Source organism: Sminthopsis crassicaudata, chromosome 6, assembly GCF_048593235.1.
Source record: "Sminthopsis crassicaudata isolate SCR6 chromosome 6, ASM4859323v1, whole genome shotgun sequence".
Taxonomy (NCBI): Eukaryota; Metazoa; Chordata; class Mammalia; order Dasyuromorphia; family Dasyuridae; genus Sminthopsis; species Sminthopsis crassicaudata.
Genome location: NC_133622.1, coordinates 207,476,768 through 207,497,693, shown reverse-complemented (window position 1 = coordinate 207,497,693; position 20,926 = coordinate 207,476,768). Strand labels below are relative to the sequence as shown.

The window sequence follows — 20,926 nt, the reverse complement described above, 5'->3', positions numbered from 1 at the left end:
AATGTAATAATATTAGTAAAAAATAGAGGGAACACAAGCCAAAGATATCGACTTAAATGAAAAATTAAAAAGAATATCCTGAATGGGTGGGTCAAAGAATAAAACAATGACTGTGAAAGAAAATGAATATCATGAGACAATATAACAAATTTTCTAGGAGAGAAAAACTCTAGGCAGAGTTCTAAAGAGAAAAATTTACATTCCTGAGGATTTATATGAACAAAATAAAGAATGAATAGAAAATGGACTTTATGTGAGAAAATTAACTAATGAATCCAAAATAAGCATAAAAAGAGCACTTTGAAAATTTGAGAAATGGACCAATTAAAAACCAAAGGATAGCATAACAAAACTAAAACATGTTTTTTTTTAAATCCTAGGAAAAAAATCAATAAACCTTTAATCAAACTTAATTTTAAAAGAAGAAAAAGGAAACTAAAAAATTAAAAAATGAACAAAGTGGTATCATAACAAATAGAAGCAAAAAGTATATCAGAATCCTTTTAATAATTATATGTCATTAAAACTTAAAACTTAAAAGAAGATGAACTATAAAAATAGAAAATATCTAAGCAGAAAAAAGTGAAATAGGTGATGGAATTTTAAATTGAAAGCTAGAAGGGATCTAGAGTTTACTGACTCCAAATGTTTCATTTTATAGAGAGGAAAAGCACAGAAAGGGTAAGTGAGTTCCTCAAAGACACACAGCTAGTAAATATCTAAAGCAGGATTTAGGTCTTTCTGACTGCCAATCCAGTGCTCTATCTACTGTACCGCCTAACTAACTGTCCTTGATAGAAATCTTCATTTAATTTCAGAAAAAGAAATTGAACCATCTATAAAGGAAATACTAATGTGGGGAAGGGCAGGGTTGAAAGAGAAAAATCTGGTTCAGAAGGACTTTACAGATAAATTATATAATTTAGAAAAAAAAATTGGTACACAAATACTATATAAATTAGCCTCAAAAGTTAAGAAAGCATTCTACCAACTCCTTTATGAGATACAGTCCTAATACCTATAACAAGGAAGGATAAAACAAAGAAAACTATAAATCAATCTCACTAATGAATATTAATTCAAAGATTTTGAATAAAATCCTGGCAAAAAAGGAGTGGGAATATCTTCAGTTCCCTCATGGAGTAGGAGAAGATGTATGCACATCCATTCAAACGAAATAAGTAGGGAGAAAAGTCTTTATCCTTTTTTTTTTCCAAACAGTTTTATTTAAAGTTTTGAATCCCAAATTATATATTCCTCTCTATCCTCTCTGAGACAGTAAGCAATCAGATATGGGAAATTTTGTAAAACATTTCCATATTAGTCATTTTGTACATGAATACTTGAATAAAAGAAAAAATCAAAGTGAAAAACAGCATGCTTCATTCAAATAACATCAGTTCTTTCTCTGGAGCAAAAAGCATCCTTCATTTGTCCTTTGGGATTGTCTTGAATCATTACATTGTTGAGAATAGCTAAGTCAATCACATTTAGACCACATTGATTCCAGGTCTGAAGTCCCAGCAGCAAGCAAGTTTATAGAACAATTATTAAATTACTTCACCTCACCCATTCAATCCCTCATCATCCTTAGCCTGTAGTCAACTTCTAATTGGTCCTCATACTTCTATTTTCTTCCTTTTCTAATCCATCCTCTACACTAATGTTCCCTAAAGCAGAAACTCTGATCTACTCAAAAATCAACAGCTCCCTATTGTCTCAGAATTCATATCAAATTTAACACCCTCTATGACAATCTACTTTTACCAATCACCTTATTTCCTTCTTACTCTTCATTGAACACTCTGTCAACTAGCTACACTTCAAACGTAGCATTTCATTTCCCATCTCCACAAATTTACACAAGTAAATCTCCATATCTACAATGCACTCCTTCCTAAATTTCAAAATTTCTCTGTAGGAGCCACTCCACCTCACCCTTACAAGTATCACTGGTTTCTCCATCTTGAAATTACTTGTACAAGAGATTTTCTTCATTCCCCTAGGCCAAAAACCCCTGTTATTTGTCAATATGTATTTATTTTGTATATAGATTGTATTTATTTACCTATGTTTCTTTTGTATTCTCTCAATTGAAACATAAGTTTCTGGAGTTCAGATTTTGCCATACCATGGACCCTTAAATAAATGGATATTGATTGTATATAATTTATCATTTCTTAACCATCTCCTTATAGTACCTCCTCTAATAAAACACAAGCTCTTTGGGGTAAAAATAAATTTGCTTGTCTTTGTATCCTAAGTTATTGGTGCTTAATAAATTTGTTGATTTGAATACTATAGAAAACATCAGACGAATTGTCTTCTATTCTTATGAATTGTGTTTTCTTTCTTCAAGAGCCATTTAAATGGCCACAATAACCACATTTTAATGAACTTTTCCAAAAGGCAATGAAATGTGTATGTATAAAGGATAATAGCCCATCTTGGGCAAACACTCCAAAACACGACTCTGCCCAGTGGAGCAAGACAAGGATTTTTTTTTAAACAGGAATATGAGCTAGACCATGAATTACACCTCTAGCACCAGTCATATGAAAGGGCCAGGTAGCAGGGAGTCCAAATTACTAAAAATGGATGTCATATCCATTGAAAACTTGACAGTTAGAATCTATAAACTGAATGACAATTGCTATCCATCCAATTCAGGAGACCGAGCTGTCTGTTTCCCCATCTGCTCCAACACCAATTTCAGCAATTTTGAACTTTGCTCTCGGTGGCTGAACGTCTCAGATTTATTAAAGTGTCAGAGTCCAATTGTTCAGACACCCTCCTCTGGCAGAGCTATTATGAGGTGTGAAATTTTGATGCCCATCATCCAGAGTCAGGTGCAAGAGGACCAACAGCCCAATCTGACCCTACTGTTCTCATCATAGGAGAACTTCTAATTTAACATAATGAGAATCCAAGGAAAGGGAGGGTGGTGTTGAGTGGGGGGAGCACTCAGGGGGAAAGGAGGAGAAGAAGAAAAAAAAATCATTTTTCCTTCCCACCACCTGGAGTAATGTTAGGAATCAAGCCCGGCCTCCCTACACAACTTCAGGATTTATTCATAAATAATAGCCATTGCAAGCTCACAAAGCACATTGTATACATTATTTATTTTGATCTTCACAAGCCAGTGAAGCAATAATAATAATAGCTAACATTTCAATAACCCTTTAAGGTTTACAAGTCATTTTATGTATTTTATCTCATTTGATCCTTACAACAACAGCATAGGCAGGTCCTATTATTATTCCCATTTTACAGAGAAAGACATTGAGGCTGGGAGAGGGTCAGTGACAACTAAATCAGTGTCTGAGGTAAGATTTGAACTCAGGTTTCCTGACTCCAGGCCCAGCACTGTATCTCCTGTATGACCTCTGCTAAGGTATTTGTCATTTTTATCACCTGCATTTTACAGTTAAGAGGATCAGAGACCAAATATCTAGATTTCCTAAAACCTGGCTCTTCTATGTGACAGAATTTCAAATCTCTATTTGTGTTGCATTAGGTTTTTCTCTCTCTTTTTTTTTTCTAGACCTCTTTTTCCTCAGCTGTAAATGAAGGGGTTAGAGTAAAAGGTTATTGAGACCTCCCTTGGTCCTAAATCTATGAGTCTATGATTTTAAGCGATTTATCCAAGGTCACACAGCTGTTGTTATTCAATGATCCCATTTTGGGGTTTTCTTGGCAAAGATACTGGAACAGTTTGCAATTTCCTTCTCTAGCTTATTTTACAGCAGAGGAAACTGAGGCAAAAAGGGTAAAATAGCTTGCCCAGGGTCACACAGCTAGTAAGTGTCTGAGGCCAGATTTATTCAGGAGAATTTGTCCTTTAGGCCCTGAACTCTATCCACTGCCCCATCTCATTGACCTAGTACACATTTATTGTGGTACTTGAAACCAGATTTTCCCAGCTTCAGGTCTGACTTCTCACAACACCATTGCAGCTCAAAAAGAAAATGCATTTTTAAATTCTCCCATGAAATTTCACAAGTAGCAGTGATATACCAAATGGGAAATCAGGATGCTACTATAACTGGATGGTTCATTATTTCACATATTCGTGAGATTGTAGAGAAAATAGTAGAGAGACTGTACCCCTTGAGAGGGCTAAATGGAAACTGGGGACACTAGACCCTCAGGTTCTGATCCAATAGATCAGAAATATCTGGGTAAATTTAACTTCCAATCTCCTGTCACCAGAGACCCCAGACATCACTGTCCCCAGGATACCCAATTCCTTTCATCAAGGACATCACATCTTTTGTGTCAGAATTTTATCTTTCAGCAGCAAAGAGAGGAGGCTGTATCCACATTTACAAATCGATCAGGAAACAAGGAGAATAAGAAGAATAAGACAGTGATGAAATATGCTGAAAGCCGACACCGTGGGGGAAAAGTGTCTGCCTCCACTGGTGTTTTCCCCACAAAAAATGCCCAGAGGTACTGGGAGGTGATAATTATGACCTCCAGCTGACTCAGAATGAGATTTCCAGATGAAATGAAACACCTGACTACTGATTTCAAAAAGCATTTGTACTACAATACAGACCTCTCCTGTCTTACTCATCAAATGTAAAAAACGATTCTCATAATGATACCCAAATACAATAAATGAAAGAAGCATAGATAAACTCAGAAACCCATGACCATTACATTTTATCCAGCAGGCTAAAGTAGATAGGACTCCTGAAAGATCCCATTGTGGAAGCTTCCTGATTTTTAGAAAACCTAGCATCTACAAATCCAAACTTGCAAACCCAATAGATTAAGGACTCGGTATCCGCACTAAAAAGAAGGGGATTTTTCCTTTGATAATCAGTTTCCTCAGCTACGTGGATACATTCAAGTGTTTACAAATAATAATTTTCTGATAAAGAAGATAGGGATCAGTTCCATAATTAAAACAAACAAATCATTAAAGACCAATTCAAAGAGAAATTTAAATCTTAGATTATAGCTGATCAAATATAATGGACATCTCTATTTCATTTCAGGAATGAATGATCCATTTGATATCCTCCTATCCCTTTGCCTTTTCTGAGATGCTTTTTTCAATTCATAGACCGTGCCCTTGTTTTTATAGATGAGGTCTGGAGAGATAAGGCACCTGCCCAAAATTATACTAGTAGTAAGTGGCACTGTTGGTATTTAAATCCAGGTCTTATTCCAAATCCTTGCTTTATCATATTGGCCATGTCTGAAATCTAGTCTCCCATAATTGCTAAGGGGTTTTAACCCTATCCCAGAAAAAAAAAAAAAAAAAACACATTATTTTTAGTTTTAAAGACCTATTAAGAGTCACCCATTCATAATGGTAGAAGCTAGCCACTTGGATCACAGATACAGAAGAAACTTCAGAGATAATCTAATTAACCCTGATAAGTTTACAGATAAAGAAACTGAGGCTACAAAAGGTGAAGTGTGACTTTTTCAGAGTAATTGGAAGAACCAAGATTCAGATCTCTAATTCTAAATCCAGTGAAATCTCTATTGTACTCTGCTGTCTTTCCACTTGGTTCTACCCCAACACTTCATGGGTTAATGGTCCATTTTTGCAGATCATGACCAATGTGCATCTCAGCAGTAGAACTTCAAGAATTATAGTGGCCCCTACACATTTATCTTCCCAGTGTCTAGCTCTCTCCTGGTTAGGCTCAGTAACTAGATTTCATGAGATACTATGGCTCTGATTAATCTTTCCAAACTTAGGTTCTAATAGACTCTGAAGGATATAGGGTATGATGGCATCTGTTTTCACAGTTACTTATTATCCTTAGCCTGGGGAGGGGGGCTGAAAATGGTCTCAGTGTTCTCCTTATGTTGATAATCAGTGAAGTAGTAAACTAACCTTCAGGGGTATATGAACAAAGAACAAAAAACAGGTTAGGATAAAGGCTTGGGATGTTCATTGTGATTAGGTATGACTCATAGACTTTATTCTCTTTTTGTCCATAGATTAGTGTTCATCCAGGGGAAAGTGGTGAAGCAATGCCTCAAGTTGAGCAGAATCCTCAATAATTTGAGGTTGTTTGGATGTGGCTCTCTAGGAGTTCTTATAAGTAAATCAGGGCTGGTTTTGCTCTTGTGCTAAGAGGAGGGTGAGAAGGGTCTCTGGATGTCACCCTGTGTCAACCTGAGCTGAAAAAATGGGCTCACTCCCAATTGCCACTTTGTCTGGGGTTATTCTGAAATCTTTTCTAGAGTAATTGTGCAAGAGACCTGGGCTATATACTTCCTCTTACACCATCACCTTTGCCAGTCGTCTAGACAATATCAATTGAAACTGAGAACAAAGTCATCATTTACTGTCCTTATTAGTAGGTTGCTGTTCACTGATGGATTCTTTGGAAGTGAAAGCATGTTTGCCAGCCTGTGAAGTTTTTGTTTGTTCTGGAGTGAACAAGTTGAGCCGATCCAAGAGTAGAGGAGGCTGATTATGGAAGGGAGAATGAGATTTCTGGCACCACTTATAACTCTGTAATAACAATCGTGTATTTCTATGGAGCTTCATGTTCACAAATCCCTTTTATGTATATTATCCCAACTGGACATCACAATAATCTAAGAGATTCTGTAAATATCCCATCTCTGTTTTTTTTTTTCCATCTCTGTTGTTGAGGATGATGAGCCTTCATGTTCAAAGAGGATCAATGACTCCGATAATGATGTCAACTTGAGAGGGAATTGGATTTAAGTGAGGCAGAGTGACATAAACTGGTCAGCAGCGCTTTCTCTTTCAGAGTCATCAGAGTTCAGTGTCGAGGCAAAAGTCAAGACACCCTGGAAATGGTCTGGGAAGCAGTGGATGACCTTGGGGCCTTTGATGTTTGATCAAGTTTTAAGCACTCCACTTCATGGTTTTTAGAACCAATTGCTCTCATCTACCCATTCCACCAGAAGTCTGCACATGCTTGGACTAGACATCCCCTAATTTACTAATGGGTTTGAAGTCTGTGAACCTGATTTTGTCCATCTGCTGAAATTTTACCAGGGTGTAGCTTCTTGCTTCTTGGAAACCACAGGAGAGAGGTAGTTAAGAGGTGGACACTAGAGACAGATGAGCAGGGAGTGTATGGAGTGTTCAGGGAAGATTAGCAACTCTGGCACGAGGGCTTGCTGAGCTCTTTACAGGAATATCCCTGTATTATAGATGAGAAAAGAAGTCGGCTCAAAGACTTTAAATGACGCACTGAGAGTTACAGAGTATTAGAAATGAAACTTGAAATCACATCTCTTGACTCTAGGATACTTCCTTCATCATCAAATCTGTCCTATATGCATAAATAACTTAATCAGACAGGAACTTAATAATAGAAATTAAGCATGGCCTCTTCTTTCTTTTGCTTTTATGAAATTCATGTCTAGAGGCTATAATATTTTGGGGGAATGATATAAATCAGTGCTTGATTTAGGTGAAAAGTCCTGAATTTAAGTCTGGCTTTGTAAAATATAGTCTATATAGATTTGAAAAAGTATTTTCTTTTCTAGGATCTAATAAAATGAGCTGGCTGGAGTAGATGTATATTAAAATCTACCTTTACTTTGCAAAGAATTCTTTCCTTACCTGTCTGTATATATTATATGTGACATTCAACTTCTTGCCTAGTAGAATATAAACTCCTTGAGGGCAGGAGCTGCTTTATTTTTGTCTTTGTTTCCCATAGTGCATAATAGCAATAAATATTCTATAAATGTTTGTCAAAATAAATATCCAATTGAATTCTGTGTATTTCAGATAAAAGGGGTACTTTATGCAATAGCACTATAGAGTCTACACAACATATTTTCAAATGGATACTGACAGAAAGTTAGAATGAATCCTGAAGATGATCAGACTTTGAGGGGACCAGAGACTATAGCAGATAAAAGGATCACATGAAGGGATTAAGGACTAGGCAGCCAGTAGATAGATTGCTGAGCCTGAAGGTAGGAAGACTCACAAGGCAGCTTCTTGGAGACACAGATAAAAGGTAATTAACAGGTGGGACACCAAAGATGGATGAGCAGATGGGGTGTATGGAGTGTTCAGGGAGGACTAATAAGTCATGAGTTCAAATGTGGCCTCCGATACTTGCTAATTGCAGGACCCTGGGTAAATCACTTAACCCCATCTGCCTTAGTTTCCTTACTTGTAAAATGAGGTAGAGAAGGAAATGGCAAACCACTCCAGTATCTTTGCCAAGAAAACTGAAATGAGTGAACAACAAAAGGGATTTTATCTAGGGAAAGAGAGCCATCTTCCATTATCTGATAATCTTTAAGAAGGATTAGACATGTTCTGCATGGGCCCAAAGCAAGAACTGGACTCACAGAGGCCACAATATAGATATAGACATGATGACAAGAACAACTTAGTCACAATTAGGACTATCCAAAAAGGAGAAGGGCTGTCCCAGTAAGCAGCAGATACCCCCTCACTGGTGCCTAAAAGAGTTCAGAAAGCAAGCCGAAGTTCTTGGAGTAGATCCTAGAAATGTGCAGATTAAGATTGGAAAAGGGTTATTTTACATCAAGGATATCCAGCTGTCTTTCCAAAGTCTGTGCAAAGCAGTTTCTCAGAAGCCAGCCTGGGAGGAATTGAAGACAAAGAGAAGAAAGCTCTATAGGAGTTTTAGCCATCACCTCCCGGCAATAGGGGCCTTCCCCTACCCTGTGAGCTCCATAATTAGATATTAGCAGATTGAGGGAATGATAAAATAGCCTGGATTTTTTCCCTACAGAAATGACTAGCCAGACAACTCTTGGCCCCAGAAATCCTTAGTGGCTTTTGAAATTGGAGGTCACGCTGCTGACTGACTCTGTAATCCTGCACCACACTCCTTCTCCTTCCACTTTCTTCCTAAGGAATCTCTTCATTGAGAAAAGAAACATCTTTTCTCATAATTAAAGAAAAGTAGCCAGAAGTCCAGTCTTGGGAAGGTGAGTGAGAGTTTGGAATTGGTTTGGGGAACATTTCTTCTACCTCCAAGACAAGGGTCATTCATCTCTACAGAGCAACACCCTAATCAATTCTAAAAGTAGAAGAGTTAAAATCTAGTCCTTGTGGGTAAGTGTGAATATACATATATATATATATATATATATATATATATATATATATATATATATTCATTTTATAGTTATAACATAAAGAAATAACTTTTTTGCTGTTGAGTTTTTTGTTTTTATATTCATGTCTGATTCTTGCGCCCCCAGATGGAGTTTTCTTGCCAGAGATACTGGAGTAGTTTTCCATTTCCTTCTCCAGCTCATTTTACAAATGAAAAAACTGAGGCTGATGGGATTAAGTGACCTGTCCAGGGTCACACAGCTAGTATCTGAGATCAGATTTGAAGTCAGGAAGATTAGTCTTCCTACCTCAGGTCCAGCACTTTATCCACTGGATGGATAGCTGCCCGCAAAGAATTATGCATTTCATATACTTTTACACCTACTTGTTCTCTCCCACTGGAATGTAAGGTCCTCTGGAGTAGAGATTATTTCAGTCTTTGTCCTTGTATCTCAAGGACCCCCAAACTGCACAAAGTATATTCTTAATAAATAATTGTTAACTTAAGGACTCATTGAAGCTGGGCATTCAATAGGGATTGCTGCAGATTCTTGATCCCAGGTAACAAAAAAGGGTTTGACCCAATTTAAAATGTCCCTGAATGTTTGGTGTGACTAAAGCAGCTTCTTAAAGCTATCTAAAACCTGAACAATGTTTGCAGTTTTTCTTATTCATTTTTTTTCCTTTTTGATCTGATCTTTCTTGTGCAGCAAGATAATTGTACAAATATGTTTACATATATTGGATTTAACATATATTTTAACATGTACAACATCTATATCTATCTTACCATCTGGGGGAGGGGGTGGAGGGAAGGAGGAGAAAATGTGGAACACAAGGCTATGCAAGGATCAATGTTGAAAAATTATCTGTACATATGTTTTGAATATGAAAAGCTTTAATAATAAAAAAAACCTGAAAAAGATCATCATTTTAGAAGAAACCCTTAGAATTCAACTCCTCCAATTTCCAGATAAGGAAACTGAGACCCTCAGTAAATGAAGTGAAGTAGTTAGGTAGTGGCTGAGCTAAATTTGAAGCCAGATTCTCCTACCACAAATCAGGTGCTTTGTTTAGTGAGGGTACCAGACAGCTTGTTAGAGTCTTGTCCTAAATCAGGGATACTTAACCGTGGATCTGTGAACTTTTAAAAATGACTCATAATAGGGCAGCTGGATGGTGCAGTGGATAGAGCACTAGCCCTGAAGTCAAGAGAACCTGTGTTCAAATATGGCCCCAGACACTTAACTAAACATAGTAGCTGTATGACCCTGGGTAAAAATCACTTAATAAAATTGCCTCAACAACAACAACAAAAAGGAACTCATACAAGTCAGTCCATAAATGGTCAAGACTGGAAGAATCCCTTAGAGACCATGTAGTCCAATAGATCCATTTTATAGAACACTGAGGAGGTTCTTCAACTTTCCCAAGCAGTAAGCATGAGGGGAAGTTGTGAATTTAAGTTCTTTGATCTCAGATCTAGTAGACTTTCCACTGTATTGAAATAACAAACTAATTTCAGGGGGAAGAGATCTTACATGTCAGGTTATCCCATGGGATAGAAATCAGTAAAAGTCATGTATAAAGGGGACAGTTGAGTTTAGAAGGAAGATAGGGGTTTCCAAATGATAAAGCGAGTAAGGAGAGTCCTATAAGCATGGGAGGAAAGACATGGATGGGAAAAAAAATGTGTGGGCATGAAAGCCTGGGTGCTGTTGCATGATCAATCTGCAAAGAGAAGGGAGAGCTAGTTTGTGAAATTCTTAAAAAAAAAAAACAAAACTGAGCTAACAAGAGGTTAATTTATTTCCCCAAGCCATTTTGCATTTGTTCATTTGTTCATTTATTCAAGAATTTGGGTGTAGACTCAGTCAAATTGAGACCTGTTTAAAAAGGTGAAAGTCTCCCACTGGAAACAGGGTCATCTGCAGTTGCCCTGGTCTCTATCTTGCCACAAGGGGAAAGTAAGGCTGGTGACTTTGTACAATCCTCCCTCACTTAAATCCAATTCATTTGCATGTGATTTTTCATACTAGATCCTCTTCAACAACAAAGGACACACAATATACAAGAAATAATACTCAAGAAATTTCAGGGGATACCTACTACTGGTAGGATAAAATAAAAATGACTCCCTTTGCTATTTAAACCTTTCATAATCTCTAGGTCCAGCTAAACTAGCCTATTATTCCCCATTATGTGATATTCCATTTTCTATTTCCTTGCTTTTGCACAAGCTTCCCCCTGTGCCTTGAATGTTCAAGTCCCACTTCCTATCCCAGTCTAGTCTTTCTCTCTCCCAGGTGTGCATGCTCTTCCCAATTCCCCTGAAGTTACTTCGTATTGCGGACTTTGCGTTGTATTTGTAAGAGGCAGCTAGCTGTGGTACCAGAAGTAGAGAAATGCCCCGGAAGACCTGGATTTTTCAAGCCTCCAAAATAGGCTGGCTGTGTGACCCTGGACAAATTCGGTGCTCTAGAAACCTTCTTTGAGATTATAAATTTTAGAGAATGCACAGATGTCCATTGGTATCAGTGGTTTCCTCACTTTGGAGTTCTTTATGCCAGTGAAATCAGTTTCAGTCTCTATCTGTATCATATAAAATATACAATATAGTAAATGTGTATTGTTTCAATATATATTATTGGTAAATATAAAATGTATATATGACACATTATATACTAAATATATGAATTCTGCATTAATGTATAGAAGACTATAGACTCCTTGAGGTTAGAAGTTATTTCATTTTTGTCTTTGTAAAAATGCTTAATTCAATATTTATTAAGTATTTGCTATCATATAGCTAGATGGCACAGTGGACAGAGTGTGAGACTTGGAGTTAAGAAGACTCATCTTCCTGGGTTGAAATCTGCCTTAAGATACAGCTGCGAGCTGTGTGACCCTGGGGAAGTCACTTAACCCTGTTTGCCTCAGTTTCCTCATCTGTAAAATGAACTGGAGATGAGATAATAGGCCATCTAGTATCTTTGCCAAGAAAACTCCAAATAGGGCCACAGAGTGCGGTAGGATTGAACAACAGCACTCCAATAAATTCCAGTGGCTCTCTGTCACTTCCAGAATCAAGAAAATCCTCTGGGTTTCAAAGCCCTTCACAACCTGACTCCTTCCTAAGTTGTCTTATGGGGTGGTCGTGCAGTGACCTCCCTGTTGCTCTCACACTGCCCGTTGTTGATCCCAGCATTTTCACTGGCTGCCTCTCATGCCTGGGATAGTCTCTCCCCTCATTTCCCCTTTCCTCTCTTCCCTGTTTTCCTTCAAGCCTCAGCTAAAACCTCACCTTCTATAGGAAGCCTTTCCCAACCTCCCTTAATTCCAGCGACTTTCCTTTTTTGGTTATCTCTCGTTTACTCTGTCCATATTCTGGATGTAGCTGTTTGAATGCAATCTTCCCCATGAGACAGTGAATTCCTGGAGATCAGGGACAGTGGTTTAAGTTGCTTTGCATTCCCAGAGCTCGGTTTAATGCGTGGTACTCTGTAAGCGCTTAATAAGTGCTTATTCCCTGCTTGGCAGCTTTTTTTTTTTTTAATTGGATGTGTTTGTGTGTGTTTTGTGTGTGTGTGTGTGTTTTGTGTGTGGTTTTGTGGTGTGTGTGTGTGTGTGTGTGTGTGTGTTTTCCAGAGTTTAGCTTCAATGCCGGAGGGACTGAGTAGCCCTGACTAGGCTGAAATCAAGTCCCAGCTCTGCCAGTTAGAGATTATAAAACTTTCCACAGGACGCTACACCCCCCTCATCTTCAGCTTTATCACCCGCAGGACCGGTAGAAGCCAAAACTCTCACTACTTCCTTGGAAAGGTGTGGTCAGAAGCCCCAAACACAAAGTAAACCTTGATAAGAACTCTCCACCACAGCAGGGGCTTTTTAGGACCGCTAAAGGGGCCTATTTTAAGATCGGGGGGGATTTGGGCCCTAGGAATCAGGACTCGGGGGTTCGCACTCCAAGGAGGGCACCTCCTTTGTCCCGGATGCTGCCGCTTCTGCGAAAATGGGGTTGAGGCCCCCAGCAGCCCCGACTTCAGAAGGCCACGAGGCTGAAAAGGGGCGGTCTATTCGAAAGCGCTCTGGGATTTGCCCGGGGAACTCTTTCATGCAGTCATCATCGCTCTAACTCTGGTCCTGGCCCTGCAGGACCTTGGGACCCTGTACCCTCTGAAAGGGGTGCTGGGAAGTGAGGGGAGATCGTGCACCCAAAGGCAGCCTTAGCCAGTCGGGCCCTCCCCTTCTTCGAGGAAGCCAGCCCGGGGCAGGAGAGGACCCCGCGCCCGTCCAGCTGCGGGAGCCCGCCTTTCCGGGAAGCTTAGAAACGGCATCCCCCACTAGGAGCTGGAAGGGAGGTGGGGCTTGTCCCCTGGAGAGTCAGGAGGAGGCGCACAGAGCCCCGGGGGAGACATGGCCGGCGGCTCTCGGATGGGGGCTCCCCACGGCGCCGCGCACAGGGAGCAGCGGGGCAGGGGCCTAGCCAGGCCGGGGGTGCAGGCAGCGGACATCCGGGCAGCTGGGCCGGCCGGCGAGGGGCGGGGGCAGGCCCCGAGCTGCTCCGGGCTCCCGCATTTTTCCAGAGTGACGTTTTCACAGGAAATACAAACACACACACACACACACATACACACACACACACACACACACACTCACGCACTCACACCCGACCCCCAGCCCCTCCAGCCCCGGGGCCCACCGCCAGCTCGGGGCTCCGGATCGCACTGTCTCAAGATGCGCTCTCCCCCCCACCCCGGGAAGCACGTAGACCAGTCTGGCCACCCCCGCTCCTAGCCTCCCGGCTGCCCCCTCCCCCCGAATGCTCCGTCCCAGCCCTGCCCTGCCCTGCCCCGGCCGCCCCTCCCAGGGCGCTGTCCGACTGGGCTGGCTCCGAGCTGGGGGGAGCCCCGGGACCCGCTCCCGCGCCCCACTCACCCTCCTTGGCTTTCTTCCTCCGGGCCAGAGTTCCTCCAAGTTTCCCCAAGAAGGAGTCATCTTTCTTCCGGGACGGGGGGGACTTTGGGGTGGGAGATTTGGGGGCCGAGGGCGACTTTTGGGGGGAGGTTGCCATGGCGGGGAGCGCCGAGCGGAGTTCGGGGAGAGCCGGGCCGGGTCCGACTGGGACGCACCGAAGGAGGAGGCGGCCGGGCAGGCGGCGGCGGCGGAGACTTAAGCTGCCCCTTTCCAAACGGAAGCGGAATTATTTCAAGCATTTGAGGCAGCTCTCGCTCTCCTTTCCCTTCCCTCCTTCCCTCCCTCCCTCGCTCCCTCCCGCCCGCCCGCCTTCCCGGGAAGATCTTTGCCTGGCCCCTGACTCTGGCACTCAGTGTCCCTGGCTGGGCCGGGCCAAGTCGGACCAGCGGAGCTCACCTAGAGCGCGCAGGAGCCCGGCCGGGCCGGCCCCTCACCTAACACCCAGAACCTCTCAGTAGTGACCCTGCCTTCTTGGAGCAGAAGGCTATTTAATCCCTTCCCTTGCCTCCTCACTCCTGGCCTTAGAACTAGGGAGGCCTGGGTTCGAGTTCTGCCTGTGATTACCTGGTGCTCCCATTCACAGAGGTCTTTGTTGGCTCCCCCTCCAAGCTCGAGGGGGCTGGTTTGAGCACCTGAACCTTCCAGGAAGCCTGCTTGCAGACTGGGGCCGCCGATGACTGAATGCCAACATTTAATAGCAAGAGTGGGTGATGTGCCCAGATCAGCCTGGCTCTAGCCATTCTCTCAGGAATCTCACATCCCTTTAGTTATCTCTGCTCTGAAGACTTTGGGATAGATAACCACCAAAGATCTTTCTAGTTCAAAAAAGAAAAAAAAATTTTTTTTTAATTAAATTGCAAGAGTTCCAGCTGTGCGTTCAACCTTGAAGATGTTCAGTGAACTCTTTAGGGAGCTTGAGATAAGCTCGAAGCTCTGACTGCCCCAGGCCCCACATCTGACAGCGTTGGATTTCTGAATTTCCCGTGGAGTTGAATTAAGAAAGGGATTCTATTGGAAACAACTCTGTTCCTTGTATCTTTACTTCCCTCTCTTTTGAAAAGTTTATTCCTCCTCAGAGCTGGCCTAGTGCAGTTTCAGGATCTATAACCCGCCCTACTTCTCTCCCAGGATCACTTTCTGGGATCCACTATACTAGTGAAGATCTCTAAGATCTGAAATTTCACAAGATCCTTAAAAGCCCAGTCTGTTGTTTAGAATCCTATAATTATCACCTGGATATCACCACAGGAGTGTCATGTTTTCACCTAAAACTAAGCTAAATTTAACCATCTTCCTTCTAGAACAGGTTTTTCTTTCTGCCTCCTTTTCTGTCAATAGTAGTATTGTCCTCCCAGTTATTCCTCAGGCTACCTCAGAGGTCCTATCAGCCAGTATCTTGCCCATCCCTGGCTGGCCATGTGGATGCTACTAATCTCTTCAGCCACCCCCCAATCCTACGCCTCCCATGATAGCTTTTGTTTTGGTTCTGATTCATGATTTCAATATTGTAGAACTCCCATGTGTGAAAATTCCTTCTATCAATCATCATCTCATTTGTCATTTATAGTCTTAAGAGCCTGGGACACTCAGACCTAAAGTGACCTGTCCACTGTCACTTAGCTAAGACCAGTAGAGGCAAAATTCAAATCAAGATCTTTGGACACCAACTCTTCTTCAATATGTTTCCTTATTTCTCATGACTATCTCCCAATGTAGCCTTATCTTCCTAAACTTAAAATTTATCTGCAAAGCAGGTCATAGGTAGACAGGTAATCCAATCTTCACCTAGGGTGGTAAGAAGAGTAAACTGAGACCCAGAGAAGTCAACTACTTGTCCAAGATCATTCTATGAATTGGTGACACAGCTGTGTAGAACAAAAACCAGTTTTTTTTATGACCATCAAACTATCAGCAAATAAGGTTTCTAGATCAGTCAAGTAATCAATAAATATTTATTAAGCACATACTATGTGCTAGATACTATGCTAAGCACTGGGCATACAAAAAGGGGCAAAAGAGAATTTCTGCCCTCAAGTACCATACAAATAACTAAGTATATCGGGAACAAATTATCAAGCAGAAGAAAAAAATCTATTTTCCTTTTGATTGGTCAGTTTCATATCCTCTACTCTCTTCCTATTCAACATTTTCTTTAACAATCACCAACAAATACAAACATTTTAATAAGCGAAAAAGATCAAGAAACAGGCTTATATAAAAAATTGAACCTAGTAGTGTCATGTCCAGTTTTTTTGTTTTTTTCTAAAGTATCAGAAGCTCCAGCAGGTAGTGGGCAGCTAAGAGGGGTGAGGGGGCTTTGTGGGTAGGAGATGACAGTCAGCTGAGTCACCATTTTGTTCAAATCTTATATGTTTGCTAGACCCTCTGGGACTCTGAGTTGCAAGAGTTGCCTCACCTAGCCCAGTTATCGGGGAGTACACTGGTTTGTCCATGTTCACCCCAGGAACTTAATCTTGATCCTAACCATCTCTCAAAAAGATTTGATATTTTAGAGCACTATACTGGCATTTTTAACAAGACTATGAATTCAGACAAAAGAGTCAATAGAATTGAAAGTTGTAGAAGATTTCATAGGTCAGGATGATCAGAAACTAACATGAATCCAGAAACAGACAAAAAGATTCAGATTCTAAAAGATCTGGTGATTGAAGGAATGACAGATATGATGACTCCAGGGATTATCATAGTCTGGGCAGGGAACAAAGAGAGAAGGAATAGTGACATAGAACTTGGTGGCCATTCTGATGTTGACTATGGAGAATATGACTACAGGAATGATATTAAGGATGGGTGAGAAAGACAATTATGTTGCCCCCACTTCCTGTTAATTACAGAGAATGATATTAGAGAATGGAATCCTTTGAGGGTCCTCAGCCTGTAGATGTGTGGTTAAGAGAGAGAGAAAAATAGGTATGTCATGATTTCTTCTTTCTAGAGTAATCTTCGATTACAAGATGCAAGATCAATAGAAATCAATCAGAAAAAATTAGTGACTCAAGGAAATCATATTGCAATGCATTATAGCAATCCCAGATCTAAATTTGAGGTTGGCTCTGTAACAAGTGCTGCCTTAATAACTTTAAGCCTCAAATGTTTTAGATGTGGAGATGATAAATTTGACTTAGAACAGGAAGTACCAGTAAAACTACCGAGACGGCACAGTCTGTAGATTATTACTCTGATACTATTGTTCTTTGACCATTGTTCCTCATACTTCAGTAGATACTATAATGACGGCAATGTCTCCATATGCATCAATTGCTGTCAATAACTCACGTTATAAGAGGCAAATCCAGCAGAACCGAGGATTTGCTGCTCTCTTCAGTAGTTCTCTGTTACTAAATCTTCATACTCCACTGAATATCAATGGCAAAACAATTAGAGTAGATTTTGCCAGAAATGCCAGAGAATATTTGTTTCTCTTAGATGCTACAAAATCAGCACCTTTTGCTAGGCTGACATGGTCTTTGCTGTGGTTCACTGGTCATCCACTCAGTCTCAAAGTGGAGAAGGTGCAATAGAGACTACAAGCATGACTCATTTTATTGTACTTTTAATTTCACATATTTTGAGGTTTTTGTTTTTGTTTTTGTTTTTGTTTGTTTGTTTGGTTTTTTTTTTACAAATTGAAGGTTTGTGATGATCCTGTATTGAGCAAGTCTGTTGGTGCCATTTTCCAACATCCTGTGCTCATATTGTATCTTTGTGCCATGTTTTGATATTTTTTTTCCTGAGGCAGATGGGGTTAAGTGACTTGCCCAGGGTCACACAGCTAGGAAGTGTTAAATGTCTGAGGTCAGATTTGAATTCAGGTCCTTCTGACTTTAAGCGTGGTGCTCTAAACACTGCAGCATCTAGTTGTCCCACATTTTGGCAATTCTTGCAAAATTTTTAACTTTATTATTATTATTATATCTGTTATATTGATCTGTGCTCAGCAACTTTTGATGTTACTAATACAATTGTTTTGGGGTGCCACCAAATAATACCCAAATAAGACAGCAGACTTAATAGATAAATGTTGTGTGTTCTGATTGCTCCACTGGCCATTGTCCATCTTTCTCAGTCTCTTCCTCAGATCTCCCTCTTTCCTAAGACACAACAGTATTGGAGAATATTACATGAACTCAGTTGAAAAAGCAGCAGCAGAGTTTGAGAGAATAGACTCCAATTTTGAAAGAAATTTCTACTGTGGGCAAAATGCTATCAAACAGCATCACATGCTACTGGGAACTCTTTTGTGAAAGGAAGAGTCAATCACCGTAGCAAACTTCATTGCTGTTTTCTTTTAAGAAATTGTCATAGCCACTCCATCCTTCAGCCACCACCACATTGATCATTCAGCAGCCATCAACATGGAGGCGAGACCCTCCACCAGTGGAGAGATTATGACTTGCTGAAGACTCCAATGACGGTTAGCATTATTATTATTTTAGCAATAAAACATCTTTAAGGATGTACATTTTAAAAGACATAATACAACTGTATGATTAACATACCACATAAACAAGTTTTATATGTAGTAGGAAAGAAAATTTGTTTTAATTCAGTGGTCTGGAACCAACTTGTAGAATTTTTTAGATATACCTTTACAATTACCTCCGGCCTGTCCAGGATGACTAGGCCCAGAAGGCCCAGTATTCACTAGATTGTTAGAAGTTTTACCAGCAATAAGCAAGGAGCATGAAGAATGATGCACTCATTGTATCAAGGGCAGCAATTACCACTACTTCAGCAGTTGTATTATCCTAAAGTCTCCCATTATATAATCAAACCAGAAATCCACCTGTTTCTCCATATTATCTTAATTTCTTGATCCAGCAATATCTAGATTGGGATGAAGAGAAGGAAACTTGGTTGCTTGCAGAAGAATATAGAATCCAACCAGGAACTGGTCTGTTTCCATCAAAAAAGAGAAAGAAAAAGAAAGAAACTGAAAAGCAAAATGGCATAGTGGAATGCCAAAGACATGGAACACTGAGCTAAGAGCTTAAATAAACAAAAAGGAAACTTCAATAATAGCTTCCAGTCTGTCAGTTCCTTGAGGGAGGAAGAGAGGAGAGAGTCAGCAGCAACAGATCTTGACTCTGCTCTCTTTGAGAAGGAGGGAGCTTTGGCTGAATGACAATAGCTTATCCCAAAGTTGGTGATGGAGAAGGGGAAAATCCGCTCAAACATGGTGCTTATAGTGGTGATAGTGATAATGAGGAAGATTGATGGAAAGAATGTAAAGTGAAGAAGAAAAACTGGCTGATTATCTAATCTGTAAAAGGCAATTTTCCAACAAAGATGCTTAATTAAATATCAATAACTCTCCCACTTATAAAAGCAAAATATGAGTATATATAGATGAGCAAAATAGCTACATGGCTGCTAGGGGGTGCAGTGAATAGTGTTGGGTTTGGATGCAGGAATACTCATCTTCCTGAGTTCAAATCTATCCGCAGACACTTACTAGCTGTGTGACCCTGAGCAAGTCACTTAACCCTGTAAATAACAGGGTTATATCAATGTCTTGATCATCTATACATAGCCATTTTGCTTTTATAAGTTGAAGAGTTATTGTAAAATGCACTAGAGAAGGAAATGACGTCATTCTAGTATCTTTAACAAAAAAAAAAAATCCCAAATGGAGTCATGAGGAGTTGAATATGACTGAAAAATGATAAAACAACAAATAAGAGTAAACAAAAACTAGAAGCTTTGCAAATGAGAGAGAGAGAGAGAGAGAGAGAGAGAGAGAGAGAGAGAGAGAGAGAGAGAGAGAGAGAGAGAGAGAGAGGGAGAGAGGGAGGGAGAGAGGGAGGGAGGGAGAGAGAAAGGAGAAAGTTAGAGAGGAAGGAGGGAGAGAGAGTGACAGAGAGACATATACAAAGGGGAGAAAGAGAAGACAGAAGGGAAGGAGATAGAGGAGAAACAGAGAGAGAGAGACAGAGAAAGAGAGAGAGAGAGAGAGACAGAGACAGAGACACAGAGAGAGAGACAGAGACAGAGAGACAGAGAGAGACAGAGAGAGAGAGAGAGAGAGAGAGAGAGAGAGAGAGAGGATCAAGAAGTTTCAAGATTGAGCTGCAGAAAAATGGGAGAAATATGGAACCCCAGAATCTCTAGCACACAGACAAGAGAAATAGTTTGATACCGACACTGTTAATTATAAACAGCTTACTAAGGCATTGATTATAATGATGTTGATAATAAAATGCTTCGGGCCATGGGATGGTGGGAATGTTCGGGTTTGGGCAAGATGTGGCAAGGTATCACAACCCCCAGTGACAGTCAAATACAAAAGGAACTGGTTTGGGAGCAAAAGGCAGCTCCTATGGTGTGTCACCTGCAGATTTTACAAAGACTCCGTCCAGAAAGCCATGTTTGCTTAGTTCCGTGAGATGGATTGAGAAGCATCTCCTTGCTCAGCAGCTTTCGTGTGCTGATAGATGACAAAGAACTTCATTTCCTTCTGTGGAACTGACTGTTAATAATCTATATCCTTAGGAATACTGGTAGTATTAATAATGGTTTAGGACAAACCATTCTATTCCCTTGGGAATTTTTCTTCCTTCTCAGAGGTGAATTGTATGGGGAGTGACATTCTTTTGTGTGGAAAGGATCATGGACAGACTTAGGGATGATCCTTGTCTTTTGTATCTTACTGTACATTACTGCAATTCACTATTGTTTATGTGTACAAACTATGTTGGACCATATTATGCTCCTCTGGTTCACTGTAGGTCATGAGAGATGCTAGATGTTAACCCCTTCATTTCATGTATGTTTTGTTATTGTTTTCTCTCATTTTGGCAGAAGCCTTGTATATATTTTATATAATATACTTTTGTATATTCTTTTTGAAGATTTTTAGTATAGTAG

At 40.4% G+C, this 20,926-nt stretch overlaps 1 protein-coding gene and 1 pseudogene across 2 annotated transcripts in view; one reads left to right on the top strand and one right to left on the bottom strand.

The window, feature by feature from the left end:
* The window catches only part of PARVA (parvin alpha), a 163,175-nt gene extending 148,377 nt beyond the window's left edge, over positions 1-14,798 (bottom strand). The window contains exons 1-2 of one of the 2 annotated variants that reach the window (XM_074273458.1): positions 14,603-14,798; positions 14,000-14,244 (exon numbers count right to left, since the gene is read on the bottom strand). In XM_074273458.1, the coding sequence (XP_074129559.1) occupies positions 14,000-14,244; positions 14,603-14,778 (421 nt within the window). In that variant the 5' untranslated portion in view covers positions 14,779-14,798. Of the gene's footprint in view, positions 1-13,999; positions 14,245-14,434; positions 14,530-14,602 lie in introns of those variants that run through there. The other variant, XM_074273460.1, reaches the window with a different exon arrangement.
* Positions 14,799-18,467: 3,669 nt separating this feature from the next.
* On the top strand, positions 18,468-20,454 carry LOC141547331 (RNA-binding protein 5 pseudogene; annotated as a pseudogene).
* The last annotated feature ends 472 nt before the right edge of the window (positions 20,455-20,926 follow it).